The sequence below is a fragment of the Schistocerca americana genome, chromosome 8, assembly GCF_021461395.2.
Source record: "Schistocerca americana isolate TAMUIC-IGC-003095 chromosome 8, iqSchAmer2.1, whole genome shotgun sequence".
Lineage (NCBI taxonomy): Eukaryota > Metazoa > Arthropoda > Insecta > Orthoptera > Acrididae > Schistocerca > Schistocerca americana.
The window spans coordinates 509311844-509335876 of NC_060126.1; the positions used below are offsets into that span (position 1 = coordinate 509311844).

The window sequence follows — 24033 nt, forward strand, 5'->3', positions numbered from 1 at the left end:
AAGGAATACAAACGTCTCAAAAATGAGATAGACAGGAAGTGCAAAATGGCTAAGCAGGGATGGCTAGAGGACAAATGTAAGGATGTAGAGGCCTATCTCACTAGGGGTAAGATAGATACTGCCTACAGGAAAATTAAAGAGACATTTGGAGATAAGAGAACGACTTGTATGAATATCAAGAGCTCAGATGGAAACCCAGTTCTAAGCAAAGAAGGGAAAGCAGAAAGGTGGAAGGAGTATATAGAGGGTCTATACAAGGGCGATGCACTTGAGGACAATAGTATGGAAATGGAAGAGGATGTAGATGAAGATGAAATGGGAGATATGATACTGTGTGAAGAGTTTGACAGAGCACTGAAAGAACTGAGTCGAAACAAGGCCCCCGGAGTAGACAACATTCCATTGGAACTACTGACAGCCTTGGGAGAGCCAGTCCTGACAAAACTCTACCATCTGGTGAGCAAGATGTATGAGACAGGCGAAATACCCTCAGACTTCAAGAAGAATATAATAATTCCAATCCAAAAGAAAGCAGGTGTAGACAGATGTGATAATTACCAAACTATCAGTTTAATAATTCACAGCTGCAAAATACTAACACGAATTCTTTACAGACGAATGGAAAAACTGGTAGAAGCCAACCTCGGGGAAGATCAGTTTGGATTCCGTAGAAACACTGGAACACGTGAGGCAATACTGACCTTACGACTTATCTTAGAATAAAGATTAAGGAAAGGCAAACCTACGTTTCTAGCATTTGTAGACTTAGAGAAAGCTATTGACAATGTTGACTGGAATACTCTCTTTCAAATTCTAAAGGTGGCAGGGGTAAAATACAGGGAGCGAAAGGCTATTTACAATTTGTACAGAAACCAAATGGCAGTTATAAGAGTGGAGGGGCATGAAAGGGAAGCAGTGGTTGGGAAGGGAGTAAGACAGGGTTGTAGCCTCTCCCAGATGTTGTTCAATCTGTATATTGAGCAAGCAGTAAAGGAAACAAAAGAAAAATTTGGAGTAGGTATTAAAATCCATGGAGAAGAAATAAAAACTTTGAGGTTCGCCGATGACATTGTAATTCTGTCAGAGACAGCAAAGGACTTGGAAGAGCAGTTGAATGGAATGGACAGTGTTTTGAAAGGAGGAGATAAGATGAACATCAACAAAAGCAAAACAAGGATAATGGAATGTAGTCTAATTAAGTCGGGTGATGCTGAGGGAATTAGATTAGGAAATGAGGCACTTAAAGTAGTAAAGGAGTTTTGCTATTTGGGGAGCAAAATAACTGATGATGGTCGAAGTAGAGAGGATATAAAATGTAGGCTGGCAATGGCAAGGAAAGCATTTCTGAAGAAGAGAAATTTATTAACATCCAGTATTGATTTAAGTGTCAGGAAGTCATTTCTGATAGTATTCGTATGGATTGTAGCCATGTATGGAAGTGAAACATGGACGATAAATAGTTTGGACAAGAAGAGAATAGAAGCTTTCGAAATGTGGTGCTACAGAAGAATGCTGAAGATTAGATGGGTAGATCACATAACTAATGAGGAAGTATTGAATAGGATTGGAGAGAAGAGAAGTTTGTGGCACAACTTGACCAGAAGAAGGGATCGGCTGGTAGGACATGTTCTGAGGCATCAAGGGAACACCAATTTAGTATTGGAGGGCAGCGTGGAGGGTAAAAATCGTAGAGGGAGACCAAGAGATGAATACACTAAGCAGATTCAGAAGGATGCAGGTTGCAGTAGGTACTGGGAGATGAAAAAGCTTGCACAGGATAGAGTAGCATGGAGAGCTGCATCAAACCAGTCTCAGGACTGAAGACCACAACAACAACAACAACAAAGCAACTTTGTGTACAAAGTCTTCAGCCTTCACAATGGGCCTAAGCTAAACTGTTTCCTGACATTACAGAGAATTATCACTCTTCTAGCAGTTATTGGGAAGTATCCAGAGGTGGTTCACATCATAGGCAGCACATACAGTGTAGAACATTCCACTGGCCCCACTCTGTTTGGACCCTCAAAAATGCGCTGCCAGTTTCTTGGGGTAAAATTAACTGTTAGCATCTTAGAACTGAAAATAATAATACTGTCTGGGTTGAAGTTTGCATTATTTTGCTTTCACCTACTACACACTGGGTTCAGAGTTTTATTTACATGGCCACCTCAGTCTTCCATGCATTGTTATAAATTTGCACCACAGTGATATCCCGAGTGGTGATGTGCATTACACAGTTAACAAAAGTGCTCTAAAAATTGTTTTTTGAGACTCTCTCCCACTAAACTAAAAAAGAAAGAGGGAGAAATTCTGCAAGCAGGCCTAGAGGACCACATGATGCCAACTGCCTGTCATGTTATCCTGAACATTGTTACCTCTCCTGACGTGGGGGCAACTATTCACTTGAATAGGCCCTCAATTGGCCTCAAAAGACTGAGTGCACTCCATTTCAGCACTCATGCCAGTGAGAAATACTCAGCACTACTGATAATCGAATCTGGGTTCTTCGCACAGGAGACACACACAGTGACTGATTGCTCAGCTACACAGGCAGACCATCTGTTGTGTGTAAGTGACTGAGTGATGTGTATATACAGTGATATGTTTGTGTTGTATGATGATGAGATAAGAGGATAGAACTGTGGATGACATCACAATCTGACAGACAGAGTCGCACAGGCTGTCGCTCCAAAAGAGGGTGTGCAAAGGTGTAGGATTTAATTCCAGACAATGGAAAATCACTGTTTTCGGAAACACACTGGCTATTTAGGAAAGAGGAAGTGTTTTGTTCAAGACAGCCCTTTACATTTCAGCTTATGATTACAAGATGTAGATATCCTCCTGCCCTTTTATAGTGTTCCAAGTTATCTGAGCACATTTACAATTAGTGATGACAACTGTCTGCTTCAGAATTCGGCAGTGTAAAATGCTGAGAATAGAACTAATTTAGCTGCAACCTGCCAAGGAGATCATAGGTTCTCATTTAGCAAATTGAAAACATATGTCATACCACTTCTTCTACTTTAACTACATCTAATGTACTTATCTATGGTTGGATTGTGGTGTACAGAAAAATTAGAATGTGAAAATTAATATGAGATGTGAAAATTAATACAAAATCAATAATTATATCTATACAAATCAAAACAAATCTATATCTAAAGCTATATCCATACAAATAACAAATCAACTCTTACCTGTCATAGCTTTCACTGACTTTAATAGCACTTTTACTACATCAAATTGAGCAATAGATGGTACTAAGCAGTTCAGAGAAAACTGTGTGTTTTCAAGCACTTAAAATATCTAACAGTTTAACTGTTGATAGTGAAGATCAGTTTGAAATTTTAAGTAATTAAATATGATCATTCAAAATATGATGGAAGCAGATACATTTCAATAGTTTCATACTTACAAGTTCATCTGTGTTACACAGACAGAAATGTAACAATGTTTCAGTCTTTTTTCACACCTTTCTTTTGCCCCCCACTTTTCACTTTACTGCTTTTGCCGCATACAAGTCTGTAAACTGTCCTAATTAGAAACACAGCCGTAAAAATCACTGCAATCACTGCCAACAACAACACGGCAATGACATCTAGTAGCAGATATTGGTACCATGTCAGATCCAGAGCTGCAGATCTCATGTGGGGAGCACCTTTGTGCCTAACAACATACTCTGTCCAGTACATAGCCTCCTCCATTGGAGGCCTTGGCCTGTCTCGGAAAAGTTTTGACAAAAATTTTGCCTTCTCTGTGTATCTGTAAACACAAAATTATGAAATTAAGTCTCTAAATTTAGATACATTATACATTGATTTAAAAATGGACATTGAAATACATGAAAGAAATTAGTATTGGCACTTATCATGTTCTCACATCTGTAAAAACATTGTGGAAAAAGAACAGATAAATATAATTAAGTCAGAAACAGGTTTCATCATTAGAATATAATTCAGGATTTAATACTACATACATAATAATAAATAAACTAATGTCATTAAACTTTAGTATATATATTAAGTACAGCAATAATAAATGCATTATAGGGGAACTAACAACTAGTGTCAATAAGCTATACTATAATACAGTGTGGTATAAACACAGTGCATAATAATTGGCTAGAGTACACAGAATATAATTATACAAGACATAAATGCAGCATATAATAATACAATAAAGTATAGGAAAATTTGTTAAATACTCTTATTGTCCTTAGGTATCTCAAAGAATTCTTATATACAGTAGAACGAGTTATTTGACAACCGTCGGTGACAGTTCATTTTAAGATTTTTAGATCTGTAGACCAAACACAGACTGATAATTTATTGAAAATTTTCAGTGTGTTCACTTTGTGAGAATTTCAGTCTGACTGACCTGTGATTAGGTATATCTAAATTAGCCTTAGCTCTGGCGTTGCATTCATGAATTTCCCCTGTAACCACAAAGTCTGAAATATTATTTTTAATATGGAGCACAAATATATAAATGTGTAAATTTATACTTGTGAGTATTCTGAGTGTGGAAAAAGGGGACAACAGTGCTCCATACGATCTGTTTTACTCAATATGTGTAAGACTTTTTTTGTGTTTTTAAAATATTCTTGATGCGAGGGAGTGTCCCCATAGAATCAGACCATATGACATATGTGCCTGGAACAGTAATCTAAGATAATCCAAGCTCATTATGTCACTAAATTTCCAAATGAGGTATGACACCTGAGATATTTTTTCACATACATGATTGAAATGTTCCTCCCAGTGGAGTTAGGAGTTGGTGTAAACACCTAAAAATTTTACTGACTTATTTTCTATTTCATTTGACAATTACGTTAGGAGCTGTCTGTTTTTATTGGGCTTACACAGGAGTTCACTAGCTGTAAAACAGTGTAAGGCCATATCAAGAATTTCTTTTGCTATCCTATTCAGATCTGAAATTCTGTGATGTGTGATAAGTAGTGTTGTATCATTAGCAAGACAATTGACAGAGTGAGCTATGTTATTAGGCAAACCATTGATTGCTGTAATGAAGAAGAAGGGTCTGAGAACAGATCTTTGTGGAACACCTGAGCTGATTTTCTTCAAGGAGGAAGTTACACTTTTGACTGAGACAAATTGTTTTCTGTTGCTTAAACAAGAACTCATTACAGCTAATGTGCTCCCACACACCCCATAAAACTGCAGTTTCTTTAGCAGAAGGCCAACAGGAATGCAATTGAATAAACTGCTTAGATCATATAATACCAGTGATACCACATTTTTGTCTTCAAAAGCTGTTAAAGTTTCATCCATAATTTCTGAAATAGCTGCTATTGTGTTTCTCCCTTGCAGAAACCAGACTGATTGTTGCATAGGAGACTGTGTTTTTCAAAGTAGCTGATTATTTGTGTGTGTAGCAATCCTCAAATATCTTCGAAAATATTGGCACAATTGAGATTACTTTGTATGTTCAGGAAACTTATTTTTCCCCTTTCTTAAAAACTGGTGTAACTTTTGATATCTTGAGTGAGTCAGAAAAACTTCAGATTCCACACATCTACTAAAAATAAAAGATAATGCCATGGAGACGAAGTGTATTATCAGTATTGTGGTCATACACTGTTGTAGCTGTACTGGGAAAGAAACAGAGCTAATAGAAAGCACTGAAGTCCAAATCATTATAGGTACCAAACGCTGGCTGAAGCCAGAGATAAATTCAGCCAAAATTTTTATAAAATACCTAACGATGCTCGGAAAGGATAGATTAAATACAGTTGGTGGCGGCATCTTTGTTGCTGTTTTTTCGTGTAACAGAACTGAAGCACACAGTTCCTGTGAGTCAGTATGGGTAGAGGTTATACTTGACAACAGAATAAATTAATAATGGTTACTTTTAGATAAGATAAAATTAGATTAGATTAAATGTACTTTTACTGACATTCCATTCCATTTTCTGGCAGCATACAAGACATGAAGTGAATCCAGTACAAAAAAACATAGAAAGAAAGATTCCTTATCATTTAGCTACAAAATAGCAGGTCAGCAACTGGAAACAGTTAATTCCATAAATTATCTGGGAGTAGGCATTAGGAGTGATTTAAAATGGAATGACCATATAAAATTAATCGTCGGTAAAGCAGGAGCCAGACTGAGATTCATTGGAAGAATCCTAAGGAAATGCAACCCAAAAACAAAGGAAGTAGGTTACAGTACACTTGTTTTCCCACTGCTTGAATATTGCTCGCCAGTGTGGGATTCGTACCAGATAGGGTCAATAGAAGAGATAGAGAAGATCCAACAGAGAGCAGCGCGCTTTGTTACAGGATTATTTAGTAATCGTGAAAGCATTACAGAGATGATAGATAAAGTCCAGTGCAAGACTCTGCAGGAGAGACACTCAGTATCTCGGTACGGGCTTTTGTTGAAGTTTCGAGAACATACCTTCACTGAGGAGTCAAGCAGTATATTGCTCCCTCCTACGTATATCTCGTGAAGAGACCATGAGGATAAAATCAGAGAGATTAGAACTCACACAGAGGCATACCGACAATCTTCCTTTCCACGAACAATATGAGACTGGAATAGAAGGGAGAACCGATAGAGGTACTCAAGGTACCCTCCACCACACACCGTCAGGTGGCTTGCAGAGTATGGATGTAGATGTAGATGTAGAAAATGGAATGTCAATAACAAACTTTTAACATGTGGTGGTCATCGACCACCGGAATAGAGCAGAGTGGTATCTCAGCACACTGACACGCTCTTAGGACGTGGGTCTTGGTGCGTGCCTTTGTGCAGTGGTGTTTACGTTTCGACCGGTGATGCTCGCGAGGCTTGTTTATGTGTGTATATGTGTAATTGTGCAGTTAGAATAAATATGAGTTTCATAAAAGTGGTGTTCAGGTTATTACGGCAGCTAAGTGACCTGATTCCCATAGTGGTGACCCCGGACTTTTTCGATACAACCACAGTACGTGTGTTTCTCATCTTTCCTCCTGCCACCGTTACACACCGATGAACCACCACGTGATTTGTGACCTGGAGCTCGCCATGAGTTCGCCTACAATTTCATTCATGGATGAATTGCCGGTAATTCAGCCATCGATGGCTCCAACTACAGTGTTAAACCCGTGTGCACAACATAACCCCACTAGTACAGTGCACGCACCGTGGCCCACACATGTTGCAGTTCATCCAAACGCGTGGCAGTTTCCGAACTTCATACCACAGGTGAAACAAGAACTTCCCTCAGCACAGTTCTCAGCAACATCCCGTATGAATATGTTACATACCAGCCCGACACACGACCAGGTACTTTCACCTGAAGCGCATACCGCTACGTTCCCGACATACCAACAGCATGTGACCGCATTTGCAGCTGCCACAATGCCTGCGCCTACCGCGTTTGCTCCCGCACCGTGTGTGTCGTGTGGTCAGAGGCGTAATTGCACTACAGTACAGACACTCAACCCTATATGAGTTTCCGGACCTCAGCTGCCCCCGCCCCCGCCCCCCATCGCTATCTTCCCACAGTGCCACAGTAGCCACCTGTAGGGCAGTTTCCGAAGCTGCCACAACTACAGAAGGACAATGCTATATCATGGTTTGTGTTAGTGGACAATATTATGGACATTCACGGAGTGTGGTGAGACGACACACGTTTCATTTGTTTAATTACCCACCTCCACGAGGAACCGGACCTGGTCAGTGACCTATTGCTCTCGCCACCAAACCAGCACAAATATGCCATCGCAAGAGCTCGCATCATCGAGTGTTTATCGCGCCCTCCAGCAGAAGCCATCCACTACATAAATCACGATGTGCCAATAGGGGACTGTACGGCTTCACAACTTTGGCACCATTTAAGGGCCTAGGTGGGCAAGGGGCAACTCCCCAACCTCGCACTCTGGGCGTTGTGGCTTGTGAAATTACCGCCAGACCTCCAACTACACCTGTTGGCTTACCAAAACTCCGCTCTGGAGGAAAAACTACGACTGGTGGACCAGGCATATTCCATCATCAAACATCGCCAGGTCGCGTCCTCCTGTTTTTCCGATACTCCGAATGTTGGCGAGACTGCCGTCATGTCTACTACGTTTCACCGGCCGGCCGGCAGAGGCCGGGCTCGGAGCTCGCAGCAACAGCCGATGGAGCCCCCTGGTGGCCAGACGGCCGTACTTGTTATGGTTCCTCGACCGGTTGCCCCGCCCACCTCGACGCAGGCACAACAGAATACGCCATGTGAAGTTGCCGGCTCGCCGGCTCAGGCACAACACCCAGCATACCCACTATGCTGGTATCACATCATGTTCGACGATGCTGGGCGTTCTTGTCGCACACCCTGCAACTACCCAAATGGGAAGTGCGAGTCAGAATAGGCGCCACGGCTTGCATCGGCAGTTTAGTGCGCCATAAACATTATCAACTGACCACCCCCACTGCTCACCATGCCGGCAGACTGTACATCCACTACGGGACGAGCACACCCTACTTCCCTGTGGACACGGGCGCCGATGCTAGTGTTATTCCTAAGTCGAACAGCCCATCTTCGATACTGACGCCCGCTGTGCCATTGCGAGCAGCCAACAATTCCGCAATTCATGTCTACGGTTCAGCTGAACTCTAACTAAATCTTTCGCCTGATTTACGCTGAACCTGGACTATTTGCATCGCGGATGTCAACTGCCCTGTTATCGGTATGGATTTCCTGTGCATCTTTGGGTTCTCGTCAGACCTTGAGGCAGCAGCCCTCCTGCATCACGCTTCTGGCAACAGGATACCAGGGATTTTTGCCACCTCCCCCTGCCCCCTGCCGCACACTGTGATACCTTGCCCACCGTGACAGCCAAACGCGCCCATCTCACGACAGAGCTCTCCGCCGCCCAGTCGCACCTGACAACCCAGCACCTCGAGATCACCGACCTTCGCGCCGAAAACGCGTGCCTGCAACAGCTGATCACCGCCGCGTCAGCCGAACTGTCACGCGCGCGGGAGGCAGCAGGGGACGCTTCTGCGCTGCAGGGATACACCCACGAGAACTCCACCGAGGTGCAGATACCTCCACACCGATGCATTTTCCCGCAGGTCAGTGACATTCTTACGTCTAATGTAGTGCGTGTTACCCCACCTAGTCCCAGTGTGGTTCCCCAGGGTGTCCCGCAGGTGATAGGCGTGATTACTGATGGTACCTGTCACCGTTTGAACACCACGGAAGGGGCCCCCCCCTCCACCCCCCCTCCTCGCAGTACGCAACAGCAATTGGTCCTCGCCTATGTATCTAGTGCCCAAGAAGGACGGTTCATTTCATTTGTGTGGCGACTACCGACAGTCGAACGCCAGAACAATTTTAGACAACTACCCTATACCAAACATACAAGATTTCGCCCAACAACTGCATGGTGCACGCGTTTTCAGTGTACTTGATTGCCGAAAAGCGTACCATCAGATCCCCATGTACCAGTATGACATCCCTAAAACAGCAATTATCACCCCTTTCGGACTGTACGAATACCGTTACATGCCGTACAGCCTCAAAAACGCCGCACAGGCTTGGCAGCGGTTTATCGACTCCATCCTTTTCTCACTCCCATACTTTTACACGCATTTGGACGACATCCTCATTTCATCAACTACCCTCGAGGAACACGAACAGCACCTATCAACAGTTCTTAGTATTCTTGCCGAGAATGGAGTCCAAATCAACAACGATAAATCTCAGTTGCGGTCCGCTAGTGTAATGTTTTTGGGCTATACTGTTTCCCCGGAAGGGACCCACTCCACATCAGAGTCACCTTTATACGCGACCTCCCCCTGCCCGAGACCTACCGTGACTTATGTCATTTTTTAGGGATGATAAATTCTTACCGGCGGCACATCCCACACGCCACATCCCTACAGGCTCCATTGACCGAGGCACTCATCAGAAAGAATATTTCAGGGCTCCGCAAGGTCCTGCGGAGGGGGGGGGGGGCCACGACATGCGACGCGTGTTCGACACACTAAAAATGGAACTAGCGAACGCTGTCACGCTTGCGCACCTGGTATCTGACGCCCCAATATCAATCACGGCTGATGCAAGCGATGCTGCTATCGGCGCTGTGCTCCTGCAGCAGGTGGCAGGCTCTGCACAACCACTACATGTCTTATCGCGGAAGTCGTCAGCCTCGCAGCGTAAGTGGTCCACTTTTGACCAAGAACTCTTTGCTATTTACGAGGCAGTTCGGCATTTCTGAGAGGACATTGAGGGCAGGTCAGTGACCGTATATACAGACCACAAACCGTTGGCGGATGCTGTGCATAATCCCACAACCGACTTCCCCCCCCCCCCCTCCCCCCCTCTCACCGTTTCATACACGTGGACCTAATATGTCAATTCACAACAGACGTCCGTTATAGTTATATCGAGGGTGCGGACAACGTCGTTGCTGACTACGTGTCACGGGTTGGTACGATCTCGTTTTCTTGGGACATCGACGACCTAGCTGCCCAGCAACAAGCGGATGGCGACATTCAACAGTTACTGAATAGTGAGTCCACCTCATTCTCAATTGAGCCCCCCTGAATTCCAGGTTTGGCCTTACCAGTCCTCTGTGACGTCTCCAGAGGTACTGCTCACCCCCCTAGTACTGGCCGCCTTGCGCCGTAAGTTATTTGCCGCTATCCACGACCTAGCACATCCCAGTATTTGGGACACCGCATGCCTCATAATAGAGCAATTCGTATGGACTGAGGTTAGAGCAGACTGCGAGGACTAGACACAGGCACGCATACCTTGCCAATGTGCTAAGCTTGGCCGTCACGCATACCCACCGTTGGGCTCGTTTGAGGTACCGAAAGGCAGGTTCCGTCATGTCCATCTTGACCTGGTCGGACCGCTCCCTCCTTCCGAGGGTTTCCGATACATTTTATCTATCATAGACCATGTTAGTCGGTGGGTGGAGGAGATTCCAATAACAGACATTACCGCCGTCTCTCTCGCACGGGCCTTCATTGCCTCCTGGATCGCGTGGTTCGGTTGCCCATCTTCGGTCACAACGGACCGAGGATGACAATTTGAAGCTGTGCTCTTCGGCAAATTATGCGATCTATGCGGTGCAAACTGTGGTGTCACCACCAGACACCACACTTGCTAGGTGGTAGTTTTAAATCAGCCGCGGTCCATTAGTACATGTCGGACCCGCGTGTCGCCACTGTGTGATTGCAGACCGAGCGCCACCACAAGGCAGGTCTCGAGATACGGAATAGCACTCGCCCCAGTTGTACGGACGACGTAGCTAGCGACTATACTGACGAAGCCTCGCTCATTTGCAGAGCAGATAGTTAGAATAGCCTTCAGCTATGTCAATGGCTACGACCTAGCAAGGCGCCATTAGTAACATTGCATGTATCTAAAGAGTCTCACTTGTATCGCCACAATCTCCAGATGTACCAAAAGGATGGATTAAAGTTAAGTATTCCAGAAGCTACGTACTTTTCTTTATAGCATTCATTACGTATCCTGTTTCAGACCTCACGCCATCCTGCTTTAGCTTAGCGCGTGCCTTTCGGCTTCCTCTCATTGTGTCTACGCTGTCTTGTCTAGACACAACACAAACAAATTACATACAACCGCCTAAAACCTGCAAACCAATGGGTCGGTCGAGTGCTGGCACCGCACATTAAAAGCAGTGCTGATGTGCCACAACAGATCTTGGTCCGAAGCCCTCCCCTGGGTACTACTAGGTGTCCGTTGGGCTTACAAAGATGATTTGCAAGCCTCCCTAGCGGAATTGTTGTACGGGGAACCCCTCATCCTCCCAGCACAATCCATTGAGGATACCGATCCTCCCCCGCAGTCAGAACTTCCGACGCTTATAGAACGCGTCCGACACTTTGCCGCGAATGTACGCCCCCTGCCCCCACGAGCACACACGGTCCCTCGTGTCTTCATGCACAAAGACCTACACGTTTGCGATTACGTGATGCTGCACGATGATACGGTATGACTCGCACTACACCCCCCCTACTCGGGCCCACACAAAGTGATAAGCCGCTCGCCGCAGACCTTTGACATTCTGAGCAACGGTAGAATACAAACAGTGTCTGTCTTGCACCTTAAACCAGCTTGGTGCCTCAACGACAAGGCAACTTCAGAATACAACTTCCACCCCAACCACACTATCGTGCTGCCTTCCATCTCTAATATCTCAAACACGCCGAACTCACCTCCGGTACCTATGACGCGTGTGACGATGCGTGTGACCCCAGTGGTTCGTGTTCTCCCCCCAGCTCAGAGGCTGCAGGAAAGGTCGCGTGTGAAGGTTTCACCCCTCCCTCCCCTCACCTTAGTGTTTCTGTCGACCGACCGATGCAGACTGACGACGCCAGCGTCACCGTTTTCCATGTTGACGTGTCACCTTTTCCGGCCGCGGACGTGTCCCTCCAGCTACGAGATGGGACACTGCTCATCCTGCACAACCCCCTCCCCCCCCCCCCCCCCCCCATGCATTGGATGATTCAGCCACCCAGGTTACACTCCTACGCACGTTTGCGGTACCGACAGATGCGGAGGAGGTGGCTATCACCACTTTGACCAACGAGGACAGCCACCTCTGCATTCGCGTGCACTCACGACACACCACGCCCCCACATCGCCGGGCCACTTGATCCCAGTTACCCGTTTTGGCCACCCGCTACACCCACCGGCGTGGCACTGCGACTTCATCACAGCAGACCGATCACCACGCCAACCTACATCACCTTCTCTCACAGTGCTCTGCACTGGAAGGCGGGGGGGCCTCTGTGGCGGTCATCGACCACCGGAATACAGCAGAGTGGTATCTCTGTGCACTGACATGCTCTTAGGACGCGGGTCTTGGTGCATGCCTTTGTGCAGTGGTGTTTACGTTTCGACTGGTGATGCTCACGAGGCTTGTTTATGTGTGTATATGTGTAATTGTGCAGTTAGAATAAATATGAGTTTCATACAAGTGGTGTTCAGGTTATTACGGCAACTAAGCAACCTGATTCCCATAAACATATCAGCCATCCTATTCTCAAATATCTTTTAAAACATTGCAATATAACCATTACAATTATTTTGACATAATATGCAATTAAAAATCAAACTTTGAACATATTTAGAAGTAGAGAATAGCAGCAGAAGCATTTCAGTCAACAGTTGCTTTTTGAAAATATTTGGAAAACAGCAAAGATTCCAAAAGAGTGGAAACCAGCATTATTCACCTACTGCAGGAAAAGGAAGGCAAACAAAATGTTACCAATTACAAGGCAACACCACTGCCAGTGTCGTATTGCATAGTACCAGAAATTCTTATGAACAGAGTTAAATAAACTTTAAGGAAACAACTTGGGAGAACATCAGTGAGGTTTCCAAAAGGAATACACTGCACACAGAAGAATATTAACATAATATCAGTTATTTGTTGCATAATATTAACCAACAAACCTTTATTATTTACTGCTTGTTGACTTCAAGAAAGCATTTCATCCAATAGATAAAGAGACAATAGATAAAACCATTAGAGAATTTATTGTCAAAGTAAAATTAGCAAATATACTAACAAAACTCTAAAGGGAATTTTAGGGAAGAAATTTATCAGCCAAAAAGGACCTTGAAATTGGGGCATGTCTCAAATATCTTACATCCATATAAATGTTAGAATACTATTCCCATTCAAGTATGTGTAATGGCTTAAGATAAAAGGTCAATGTATTCAAAAATACCAAACATTGAGCCATTTAAAATTACTGCTTTTAAACCATAGAGAAAAGTCTATGTTTTAATAGCAAATGAAATTTTAATAAACATTCCTGTATAAATTACCGAACAAAAGCGCTGGCAGGTCGATAGACACACAAACAAACACAAACATACACACAAAATTCAAGCTTTCGCAACAGACTGTTGCGAAAGCTTGAATTTTGAGTGTATGTTTGTGTTTGTTTGTGTGTCTATTGACCTGCCAGCGCTTTTGTTCGGTAAGTCACCTCATCTTTGTTTTTATACATAATTTTTCCCACGTGGAATGTTTCCTTCCATTATATTCCTGTATAAATTATTTGATTACTGTACCTTGGGTTTTCTAAAATTTCTGATAGTGCCCATTGCACTGATTCTGTTGTAACATTTGCAAAATCGAGCTTGACTGCATAACCTGTTTTCGTTGCACGGTCTGCGTTGAGCATCTGGTCCCCAAAAATTGGAATTGCAATTAAAGGAACACCATAATGCAGTGCCTCCAAGGAGCTAAGAAGCCCGCCATGTGTAATAAACAGTTTTACATTCTTGTGAGCTGTAATATAAAAGCAATAATTAAAGTAATATAGGTCTAAAGAAATACCACAGAATGAAATATTTTCAATTAAACTGTTTTCATACAGATCATAAGTTCAATCAGTGGACCCAGTTTTCTTGAACAGCTTATTTTTTATTTACTTTCTTATTTATTTGCATTATTTATACTGATCTCAATGTATACATATTCCAGACGATGTATTTATTGCTTTGGTGTTTATTTCTAACCCTGTCCAGTGCAAAACTATCCCTGAAGCAAAAACAATAAAGGGTGCTAATGGTGTAGCTGAGATGGAACAACTGCTAAATATATCTAAATTCATGAAATAACTGAATGATGATCATGACCATACACAGAGTTTCATGACACATACCAGTTAAGTTTAAGCCAAATTTCATGAGACAATGTATTTGCACGTAACAGCTTCAGGAGGATAAACACTTACAAGAAGAAAGACGATCCTCAAAAGGGAGCAAAAGGGGGGATCTGCCTTCCTTGAAATATAGATTAGCCTACAGAATTTTTATTGATTGCATTTTTCTCATGAATGTCTAGAAATGAATCTCCATGTTTCTAGTGGAGTGCAGATATAGGACTGACAAGTGGGAGAGAAATTTCTGTAGTTTGTTTCACAAGGTAGTATTATTTGGTTATCACACTGTTCTTGGGACATTATGTTATTTCTTTGCATTGCAGCAGTTTTTGCACTATCCTCCAGTCAAGACAGATGAGGACCTTTACAGATAGTAAAAAAAAGTATCCCCAGTCTATTCTCCATCACTTCCTCATACAGGCCTCACCAAGCTGCAGAAAAAGGCCAGCCCAGCATCCTGGTAGACATAGTTTGTCGGCAATTTCCATTGTCTGTTATTTTTGTGACTGGAAAACTACCCAGCAGGCTGCAGTCTGCAACTGTATGCTGAGCTATTATCACCTGCAGGTAGGATAACAGGCCATAATGTTCCAGTGTCACTGCTCATTGATTGTGATTCTCTCTCACGCTCAGATTAGATTAGATTAGATTTACTTTCATTCCAATTGATCCGTAGTGAGGAGGTCCTCCAGGATGTGGAACATGTCAGAAAAACAACAATACATGACAAATATTTAAACTAAAACAAATAAGCTAATGTACCATTCCACAGGTCCCAAGTGGAATGATCGTCATTTTTTAATGAACACTAAGAGTCATTTTACAAATACTATTGCACTGAATTTAAAATAAAAAAGTTTTTTATTTATTTATAAGGTAAGAAACATGTAATACAACTACTGTAATACTTATTTACAATGAACACATTACTGCACTGAAATGGTGCAGAAGTTAGATTATACTTACACACACACACACACACACACACACACACACACACAAATTTTCAGTGAACACATTACTGCACTGAAATTGTGCAGAAGTTATGTTGTACTTATATACAAATCAGTTGGTTTTCCTCAGAAATTCATCAATGGAGTAGAAGGAGTTGGCCACCAATAAATCCTTTAGGCTTCTCTTAAACTGAATTTCATTGGTTGTTAAGCTTTTTATGGCTGCTGGCAAGTTATTGAAAATGTGTGTTCCTGAATAATGCACACCTTTTTGTACAAGACTAAGTGACTTTAAATCCTTGTGAAGATTATTCTTATTTCTAGTATTGATTCCATGAATTGAGCTGTTGGTTTGAAAAAGTAATATATTTTTAATGACAAATTTCATTAAGGAATAAATATATTGGGAAGCTGTAGTTAGTATCCCTAGTTCCCTAAACAGGCTTCTGCAGGATGTTCTTGAGTTCACACCACATATAATTCTTACTGCACGTTTTTGTGCCCGGAAAACTTTAGCTTGGCTTGATGAATTACCCCAGAAAATAATCCCATATGACATTATGGAATGAAAGTAAGCATAGTATGCCAGCTTTTTCATTTTTATATCCCCTACGTCTGACAAAATTCGCATTGCAAACAGAGATTTGTTAAGACGCTTCAGCAGTTCTGTGGTGTGCTCCTCCCAGTTGAATTTATTATCAAGCTGTAATCCCAAGAATTTAACACCGTCCACTTCTTCTATCTTCTTGTCATCATATGTTAGACATATACTCTTGGGACACCCCTTACAAGTTCTGAACTGCATGTAGTGTGTTTTTTCAAAGTTTAGTGACAAAGAATTGGCTAGGAACCAGTGATTAATGTCTACAAATATTTTATTGGCTGATCTTTCTAAGACTACACTTGATTTGCTATTTATTGCAATGTTTGTATCATCAGCAAACAAAACAAACTTGGCATCTGGTAATGTTACTGATGAAAGGTCATTGATATACACAAGAAAAAGTAAGGGCCCCAAAATGGAACCTTGTGGGACCCCACATGTAATTAGTTCCCAGTTGGATGATGCCTGATAGCTTGATACATGTCTCTTTCCTAATAACACCCTTTGTTTCCTGCCAGTGATATAAGATTTGAACCATTTTGCAGCATTTCCTGTTACACTATAATATTCTAGTTTACTTAAAAGGATATTGTGATTTACACAGTCAAATGCCTTTGACAGATCACAAAATATACCAGTTGCCTGCAATTTTTTGTCTAATGAATTAAGTACATTTTCACTGTAAGTGTAGATAGCCTTCTCAATATCAGAACCTTTTAGAAATCCAAACTGTGACTTTGACAGTATGTTATTTGAGATAAGATGGTTATAAAGACGACTGTACATTACTTTTTCGAAAATTTTTGAGAATGCTGGCAACAGTGAAATTGGACGGAAATTTGATGCTATTTCTTTATCTCCCTTCTTAAACAGTGGCTTAACTTCAGCATATTTCAGCCATTCGGGAAATATTCCACTGATAAACGACTGGTTACACAGATAGCTTAATATGTTACTTAGCTCAGAATCACATTCTTTAATTAACTTTGTTGATATTTCATCATACCCACTAGATGTTTTTGATTTTAAAGATTTTATGATGGACATTATTTCTGTTGGGGTAGTGAGGGTCAAATTCATATTATGGAAGTTACTTGAAATGTCTGGTCTAAGGTAATCCATAGCAGCATCTACCGAACCTGACAACCCCATCTTTTCAGTAACAGTTATAAAATGTTTGTTAAAAAGTTCTGCAACACTATACACATCTGTCACCAATGCATCATTTACTCTTAATGCTATTTGTTCCTCTTCATGTCTGGTTCTACCGGTCTCCTCCTTCACTATATCCCATATTGTCTTTATTTTGTTATCTGATATGACTATCTTTTCCTTGTAATATATTTGCTTTGACATCCGTATTACAGTCTTTAATATTTTGCAGTATTTCTTATAATGTGCTATAGCATCAACATTGGAAATGTTTCGGATTGACAGATACAGTTTTCTTTTTGTTTTACAAGATACCCCTATTCCTCGAGTAATCCATGGCTTCTTTGTAGACTTTGCTCTAACCTTGGTAAGTTTTGGGGGAAAGCAGTGTTCAAATAAGGTAAGCACTTTATTAGCAAAAAAAAAAAGTTCACGCCCATAGTACCTTTCTAGATATCAGAAGATATTAATTTTGTAATCTGATTTTCTTTTATCTTTAAATCAAAGTTTGTACAAACCAGTTAACCTGAAGACCAATATGAGTGTGATTTTTTCCCTTCTATTTCAATGCAAAATATGTTCTGCCAAAAGTACATCTAAATTAGTGGCTCACAATATATTTCAATAATGGAGCCAAACTTTGGTTCTTCCTGGTGCTATGCTTGTGGTATGACCTTTCCTATTCTCCAATATCCACACAATTAACATTAATTAAGCAAAATATCAAATGATTACTTGATCCATGCCTGTAAATAAGATCAAGTATGATGCTTCCAAGGCTAAATGGACTAAAGTCTACTTCTGTGAGCTCTAATTCTAAAGGGACTGGTGAGCAGCAGAACATTTGTAATAGACTCAGCAGAACACAACCATCTTATGCTGTGCTCCATCTGTGGACTCAAATTATTCCTCACAACAAGAAAATTTCATTTTCTGGCTGAAGAGAGGAAAATATTCTTAATATTGTCCTCTTCAGCAGTTGACACCTCCGTAAACTCTATGGAATGAAACATGTAGACAAGGAGTTAAGTGCCTGCAATCTGCTGCTATGTCAGCACAGCAGTGTGTTGAACTGGAAGATGAGAACTGTCTCAGTTCAGTACTAGCCTGAGAAGAGTCAGCTCTACTGGCAAATTCTAGACTGGTTTTGGGAGGGTATTCACATAGTTGAATGCAGGACCTGCATTACATCTATACAAACAACCCAAAAATTACACTTTAAAACACATTTGTTCCATTTTAATTATGCTAATCAGCATTAAAAAGTTACAGATATGTAAATAATATAATACACCAATTAATCAGATTTGAAGTAGCAAACAAAGTGTTATTGATGTGACTGTGCCTGCTGCAAAACTTGCCCCATGCAATCTCCTACCACCACATATTCCAGCCCTGTAACTGACAAAACATATATTATCAAAGGGAGAGCCACATGTGAAATGACACATGTCCTATACCAGCTGTTATGTAAACACCATTCGGTTTTTACATCAGCATGACTACCATCCAGTTATCAGTAAGGATAATGGGCATAGGCAGAGGTTGTATACAGGCATCTCACAATATCCTGTTGCCGAGCATGCTGTACAATGTGACAGTCATGACCTCGGTACCTGTTTCACCACAAGTGCCATCTAAGTACTTCCCCCAGACACCCGTTTCTCAGGCGGAACTAGCACTACAACATGTCCTTGGTTCTCACCACCCACCTGGCCTTAATTTACGTCAAGTCCTTCTGTCTCAACATTTATTCACAGGAACTACTCCCTTCTTCACTCCGTTTTAATTTTCTACATCTTTCATTTTCTGACTATTTTTCACGTACCGCCTCCCACCTCTGTTACATAAAGGCACTTAGCTTTTCACTCTTATTAACTCATGCATGATGTTTTAGTAAGTATCTCTGTCTTGAATATTACTCTGTCTTCCTCCTTTAAGCTCTTAACTTTTCAAATCTCATCCGGTGCAGTCCCCAACAATCACTCTTTCCCTCTCATCCTGTCCAATAAGTCTTTCCTGACCCGCAGTTATGGGTGACTTTTCTGAACTGCTTCCCTTTCCCTGAACCTTTCTAGTCCTTTTCCTTCACCCCTCTTCCTTCCATTTCAACTCTTCTGCCAGAAGAAGGAGCCACTGGTCCCAAAAGCTTGTAAAAGTTAAACCCTTTTGTGTGTGTGTGTGTTCCTGTATTGCCACTTGGTGAGTAGATTTTTTACTCTCCATTTACATTATATTATCAATAACTGATTATTTTTGTTGTTATAACATAATTCATATATAACTGAAACATTATTTGTGAATTTTTTATAGCTTTACTTTCTTATTTATAGATAATTTTATTGGTAAATGCTGCATTAATCATGTGAGAATGTGATTTTAGATCTTTAACTAAAAAAGATAGCATTCATAATTATGTTGATAACAGAATGCTTTGTACAGAGGCCTAGCAATGAAAATATGTTTACCTTTTGGCTATAAAAGAAAAATATCTACAAAAAAATATTCCGTGATTAACTGTGGAACTTCTATATAGTAGTGGTACTACAGAGAAATTAGAAAGAGTCTATAGGTAGACTGGAAAACTTGTGGAAATGTATTGAACTGAATTGGGGAGAAAAGAAATTTATGGTACAATGTAACTAAAACAAAGGGTAGATAAAAAATCTACTCACCAAGCAGTGGCAGGGGAACATACACAAAAGAATTTAACTTTTACCAGCTTTCAGAGTCAGTGGTTCCTTCTTCTGGCAGAAGAGTAGAGGGGGAAGGAAGAGGGGCCAAGGAAAAGGACTGGAGTGGTTTAGGGAAAGGGATACAGTTCAGAAAAGTCACCCAGAACCCTGGGTCAGGGGAGACTTACTTGAAAGACTTTCTTTCTCATCGCGTCTGGTAAGTCTTTCCTGACCCAGAGTTCTGGGTGACTTTTCTGAACTGTACCCGTTTCCCTAAACCTCTCCAGTCCTTTTCCTTCACCCCTTGTTCTTCCCCTTCAACTCTTCTGCCAGAAGAAGAAGCCACTGACTGCGAAAGCTTGTAAAAGTTAAATCCCTTTTGTGTTTGTGTTCCACTGCTGCCACTTGGTGAATAGATATTTTATCTATCCATTTTCATTGTATTAGCAATAACTCATTATTTTTGTTGTTATAAAACAAACAATAGATTTATGAAATGCATCATAAGCAACAAGGAATAGTTAATCAGCTAATGGAGGGATGTAAGGGAGATACAAATCTGGCAGAAGTAAAGCTGTGAGTACCGGGCGTGAGTCGTGCTTCGGTAGCTCAGTTGGTAGAGCACTTGCCCGCGAAAGGCAAAGGTCCCGAGTTTGAGTCTCGGTCGGGCACACAGTTTTAATCTGCCAGGAAGTTTCAAGAAATATTTGGTTTTAGTGTCACACTGCCGAGAAGTCACTATAAGTAATGTTTTGTGTAGTAACTATGTACACAGTGTTCTAACAGCTTTAATGAGAAGACAAATCCAAATCAGACAAGAGGTCAAGACTACAGTGATGACAGAGTAGACAATAAGTATAACTCGGAAGCAATTCCCGAGAGCATAATCCGAGTCACTAAAATGAGTGTACAGTAGTGGATGAGAGAGAGAGAGTTCTCCACTCCAGGGTGTTGTTAGTGTATTTGTCAGTGAGCTGTGGTGGCGCAGATCACTGGCAGCACATGCAGGCCAGGATGTGGTGCTGCTCTGCCCTCTGATGTTTGATCGAGCCATGACCTGGCTGTCAGCCGCACACAGTGAGGTAATGAAACAGCCGAGTTGAATAGCAACAGCATGCATCAGCATCTTGCAGAATGCTGTGGTAGCACTGGCAGTCATGCTGGTGTGTGACGAGTGGAAACCCAGAGGGTTACCATATTTTCCATATGGATGAAGCAACCCCATAAATGTTGATGAGTTACCCCAGAATACAATCCCGTATGGCATAACAGAATGAAAGTAAGCAAAGTCTGCAAGTTTTTTTTATATTTATATCTCCTACATCTGACACCTTTCTCACTGCAAATGCAGATTTGTTTAGGTGCTTAAGCAATTCTATTGTATGCCCTCCCCCACTGAATTTATTATCGAGTTGTAATCCCAGAAATTTAACACTGTCAACCTCTTCAATCTGTGTGTCTTCATATGTTATACCCATGCTGAGGGACCGAGCGAGGTGGCGCAGTGGTTAGCACACTGGACTCGCATTCGGGAGGATGCCGGTTCAATCCCGTCTCCGGCCATCCTGATTTAGGTTTTCCATGATTTCCCTAAATCGCTTCAGGCAAATGCCGGGATGGTTCCTTTGAAAGGGCACAGCCGACTTCCTTCGCCATCCTTCCCTCACCCGAGCTTGCGCTCCGTCTCTAATGACCTCGTTGTCGACGGGACGTTAAACACTAATCTCCTCCTCCTCCATGCTGAAGGAAATATCTTACGGTTCTGAGTTGCATATAGTGGGTCTTTTCAAAGCTTAATGAGAGTGAATTAGCTTTAAATGATTTTTTAATGTCAGTGAAAATTTTATTAGCAGCTATTTCTAAATCTGCACTTGACTTGCTACTTATTACAATGTTTGTGTCATCTGCAAACAAAAGAAACTCAGCACCTGGCAATGTATCAGACAAGAGGGCATTAATGTACACAAGAAAATCCAATGGACCCAAGATGGTACCTTGAGAAACACCACATGTAATTAATTCCCAGTCAGATGAAGACTGACTGCTTACTGCACAGATATTTTGCAATGACACCTTTCGTTTCCTGTTCATTAGATAATACTCAAACCATTTCACAGCATTGCCGGTGACACTGTAATATTCTCATTTACTTAAGAGAATGGTGTGGTTCACACAGCCAAAGGCTTCTGACAGGTCACAGAAAATGCTGGTAGCCTCTAATTTATTATGTAATGAATTAAGTACACTCTCACTGTACGTGTAAATAGCTTTCTCTATATCAGAACCCTTAAGAAAGCCAAACTGTGAATTGGAAAATATATTATTTGCAGTCAGATGCTTAAAGAGATGCTTGAACACAACCTTTTCAAATATTTTTGAGAAAGCCGGCAAAAGTGAAATTGGTCGATGGTTTGATGGTATCCTTTTATCCCCCTTCTTGTAAAGAGGCTTAACTTCAGCACATTTTAGCCATTCTGGAAATGTTCCACTGATAAGAGATTGATTACACAAGTAAGATAGAACTCAACCCGCATGCGCAATCATTGATTAACTTCATTAATACGTTATCACACACACCAGAATACTTAGATTTTAAGGATTTTATGATGGATGCTACTTCTTTGGAAGATGTGAGTGTCATTTCCATTTTACTGAAGTTATTTTTAAAGACTGTTCTCTGATACGTCATTGCACCATTCACCGAAACTGACAACGTCAAGCTGTCAGTAACAGAAATGAAGTACTTGTTTAAGAGGTTTGCAACACTACATGCACTTCTTACCAGAGTCTCATTTATTTTTAGAGCTATCTGTTCCTCTTCTGTTTTGGCCCCACCTGTTTCTGTCTTTGCTATATCCCCTACAGTTTTTATTTTGTTGCCCGATGTAATTATCTTATTCTCTTAATAAGGCTGCTTCAGTTTCTGGATTACTTGCTTCAATATTTTGCTGTATTCTTTGTAATGCAATACAATGCTAACATCAGAGCTGTTCCTAGATAGTAGGTACAGTCTCCCTTTCATCCAACATGATATCTTTATTCCTTGTGTAATCCATGGTTTATTTTTTGACTTCTGTGTGATTTACCTTTAGGGGAAAACAGTTTTCAAAAGTGGAGCTAACTTTATTAATGAATGCTTTGTATTTTCCATTTGAGTCAGAATTATTGTAAGCGTCTATCCAATTCATGTCTTTGAGCAATTCCCTGAAATTCTCAATTTTTGACTTATTTGTTACCTTCCTGTACTCAGATTTATCCTGACAAGTTTTGACATTTAACATAAGATGCTGCATTTACTATTGGTTTTGTGATACGACTTTTTTCCCTAGATTTGTTTACAAAGATATTATCAATAACAGTCTCAGATCATTTACATATCCTAGTTGGAAAGTGCATGGTAGGAACTAAATTGAATGATAGTGTTACTGACTGCAATAATGTAAACTGACAGAGCTTTTCAATAAATCCACATTCAAATCACCAGCAACCACTATTTCCCTGTGAAATGGGACAACAGAGCTTCTGGATTTTTTATGAAGAAGTTAAAATTCCCTGAAGGTGATCTGTATATACGTACTATAATCAAGGACTTATCATGAAATACTACTTCTGTTGCACAAGCTTCTAACTGCTGCTATGAGCAAAATTTATTAATATTAATGTTCTTGAAAGCAAAACAGTTTCTGACAAATGTGTCAACTCCTCCTTTCTCCATATTTTCTCTATGGAACTAAGAAGGTAACTTGAAACCTGCAACATTTAACACACCTGTTTATGAAGAAGGACTTTTTCTGGAAGCTAAAATATTTCTAGCACTCTTTTTCTTTGTGATTGTCTGTGACTCAGTACCTCCTCTGTGCGGTGAGTAGCAACCTATCCTTTCCGTATAGTTGTTCTTCCACCCTGGACTTTCTGTTGTTTGATACTACTAATTCTGCTAGTCTTCTTTGTAAAGGTGAACTAATCATTAATAAGCATTAATCTGATTAAGATAAAGCCAT

At 41.4% G+C, this 24033-nt stretch overlaps 1 protein-coding gene across 1 annotated transcript in view; it reads right to left on the minus strand.

Moving 5' to 3' along the window:
* Nucleotides 1–3375: 3375 nt before the first annotated feature.
* LOC124544773 (UDP-glycosyltransferase UGT5-like) overlaps nucleotides 3376–24033 on the minus strand; it is a 133748-nt gene continuing 113090 nt past the window's right edge. Inside the window, exons 5-6 of the mRNA XM_047123451.1 lie at nucleotides 14053–14272; nucleotides 3376–3762 (exon numbers count right to left, since the gene is read on the minus strand). Of these exons, the coding sequence (XP_046979407.1) occupies nucleotides 3456–3762; nucleotides 14053–14272 (527 nt within the window). The 3' untranslated portion in view covers nucleotides 3376–3455. The remainder of the gene's footprint in view (nucleotides 3763–14052; nucleotides 14273–24033) is intronic.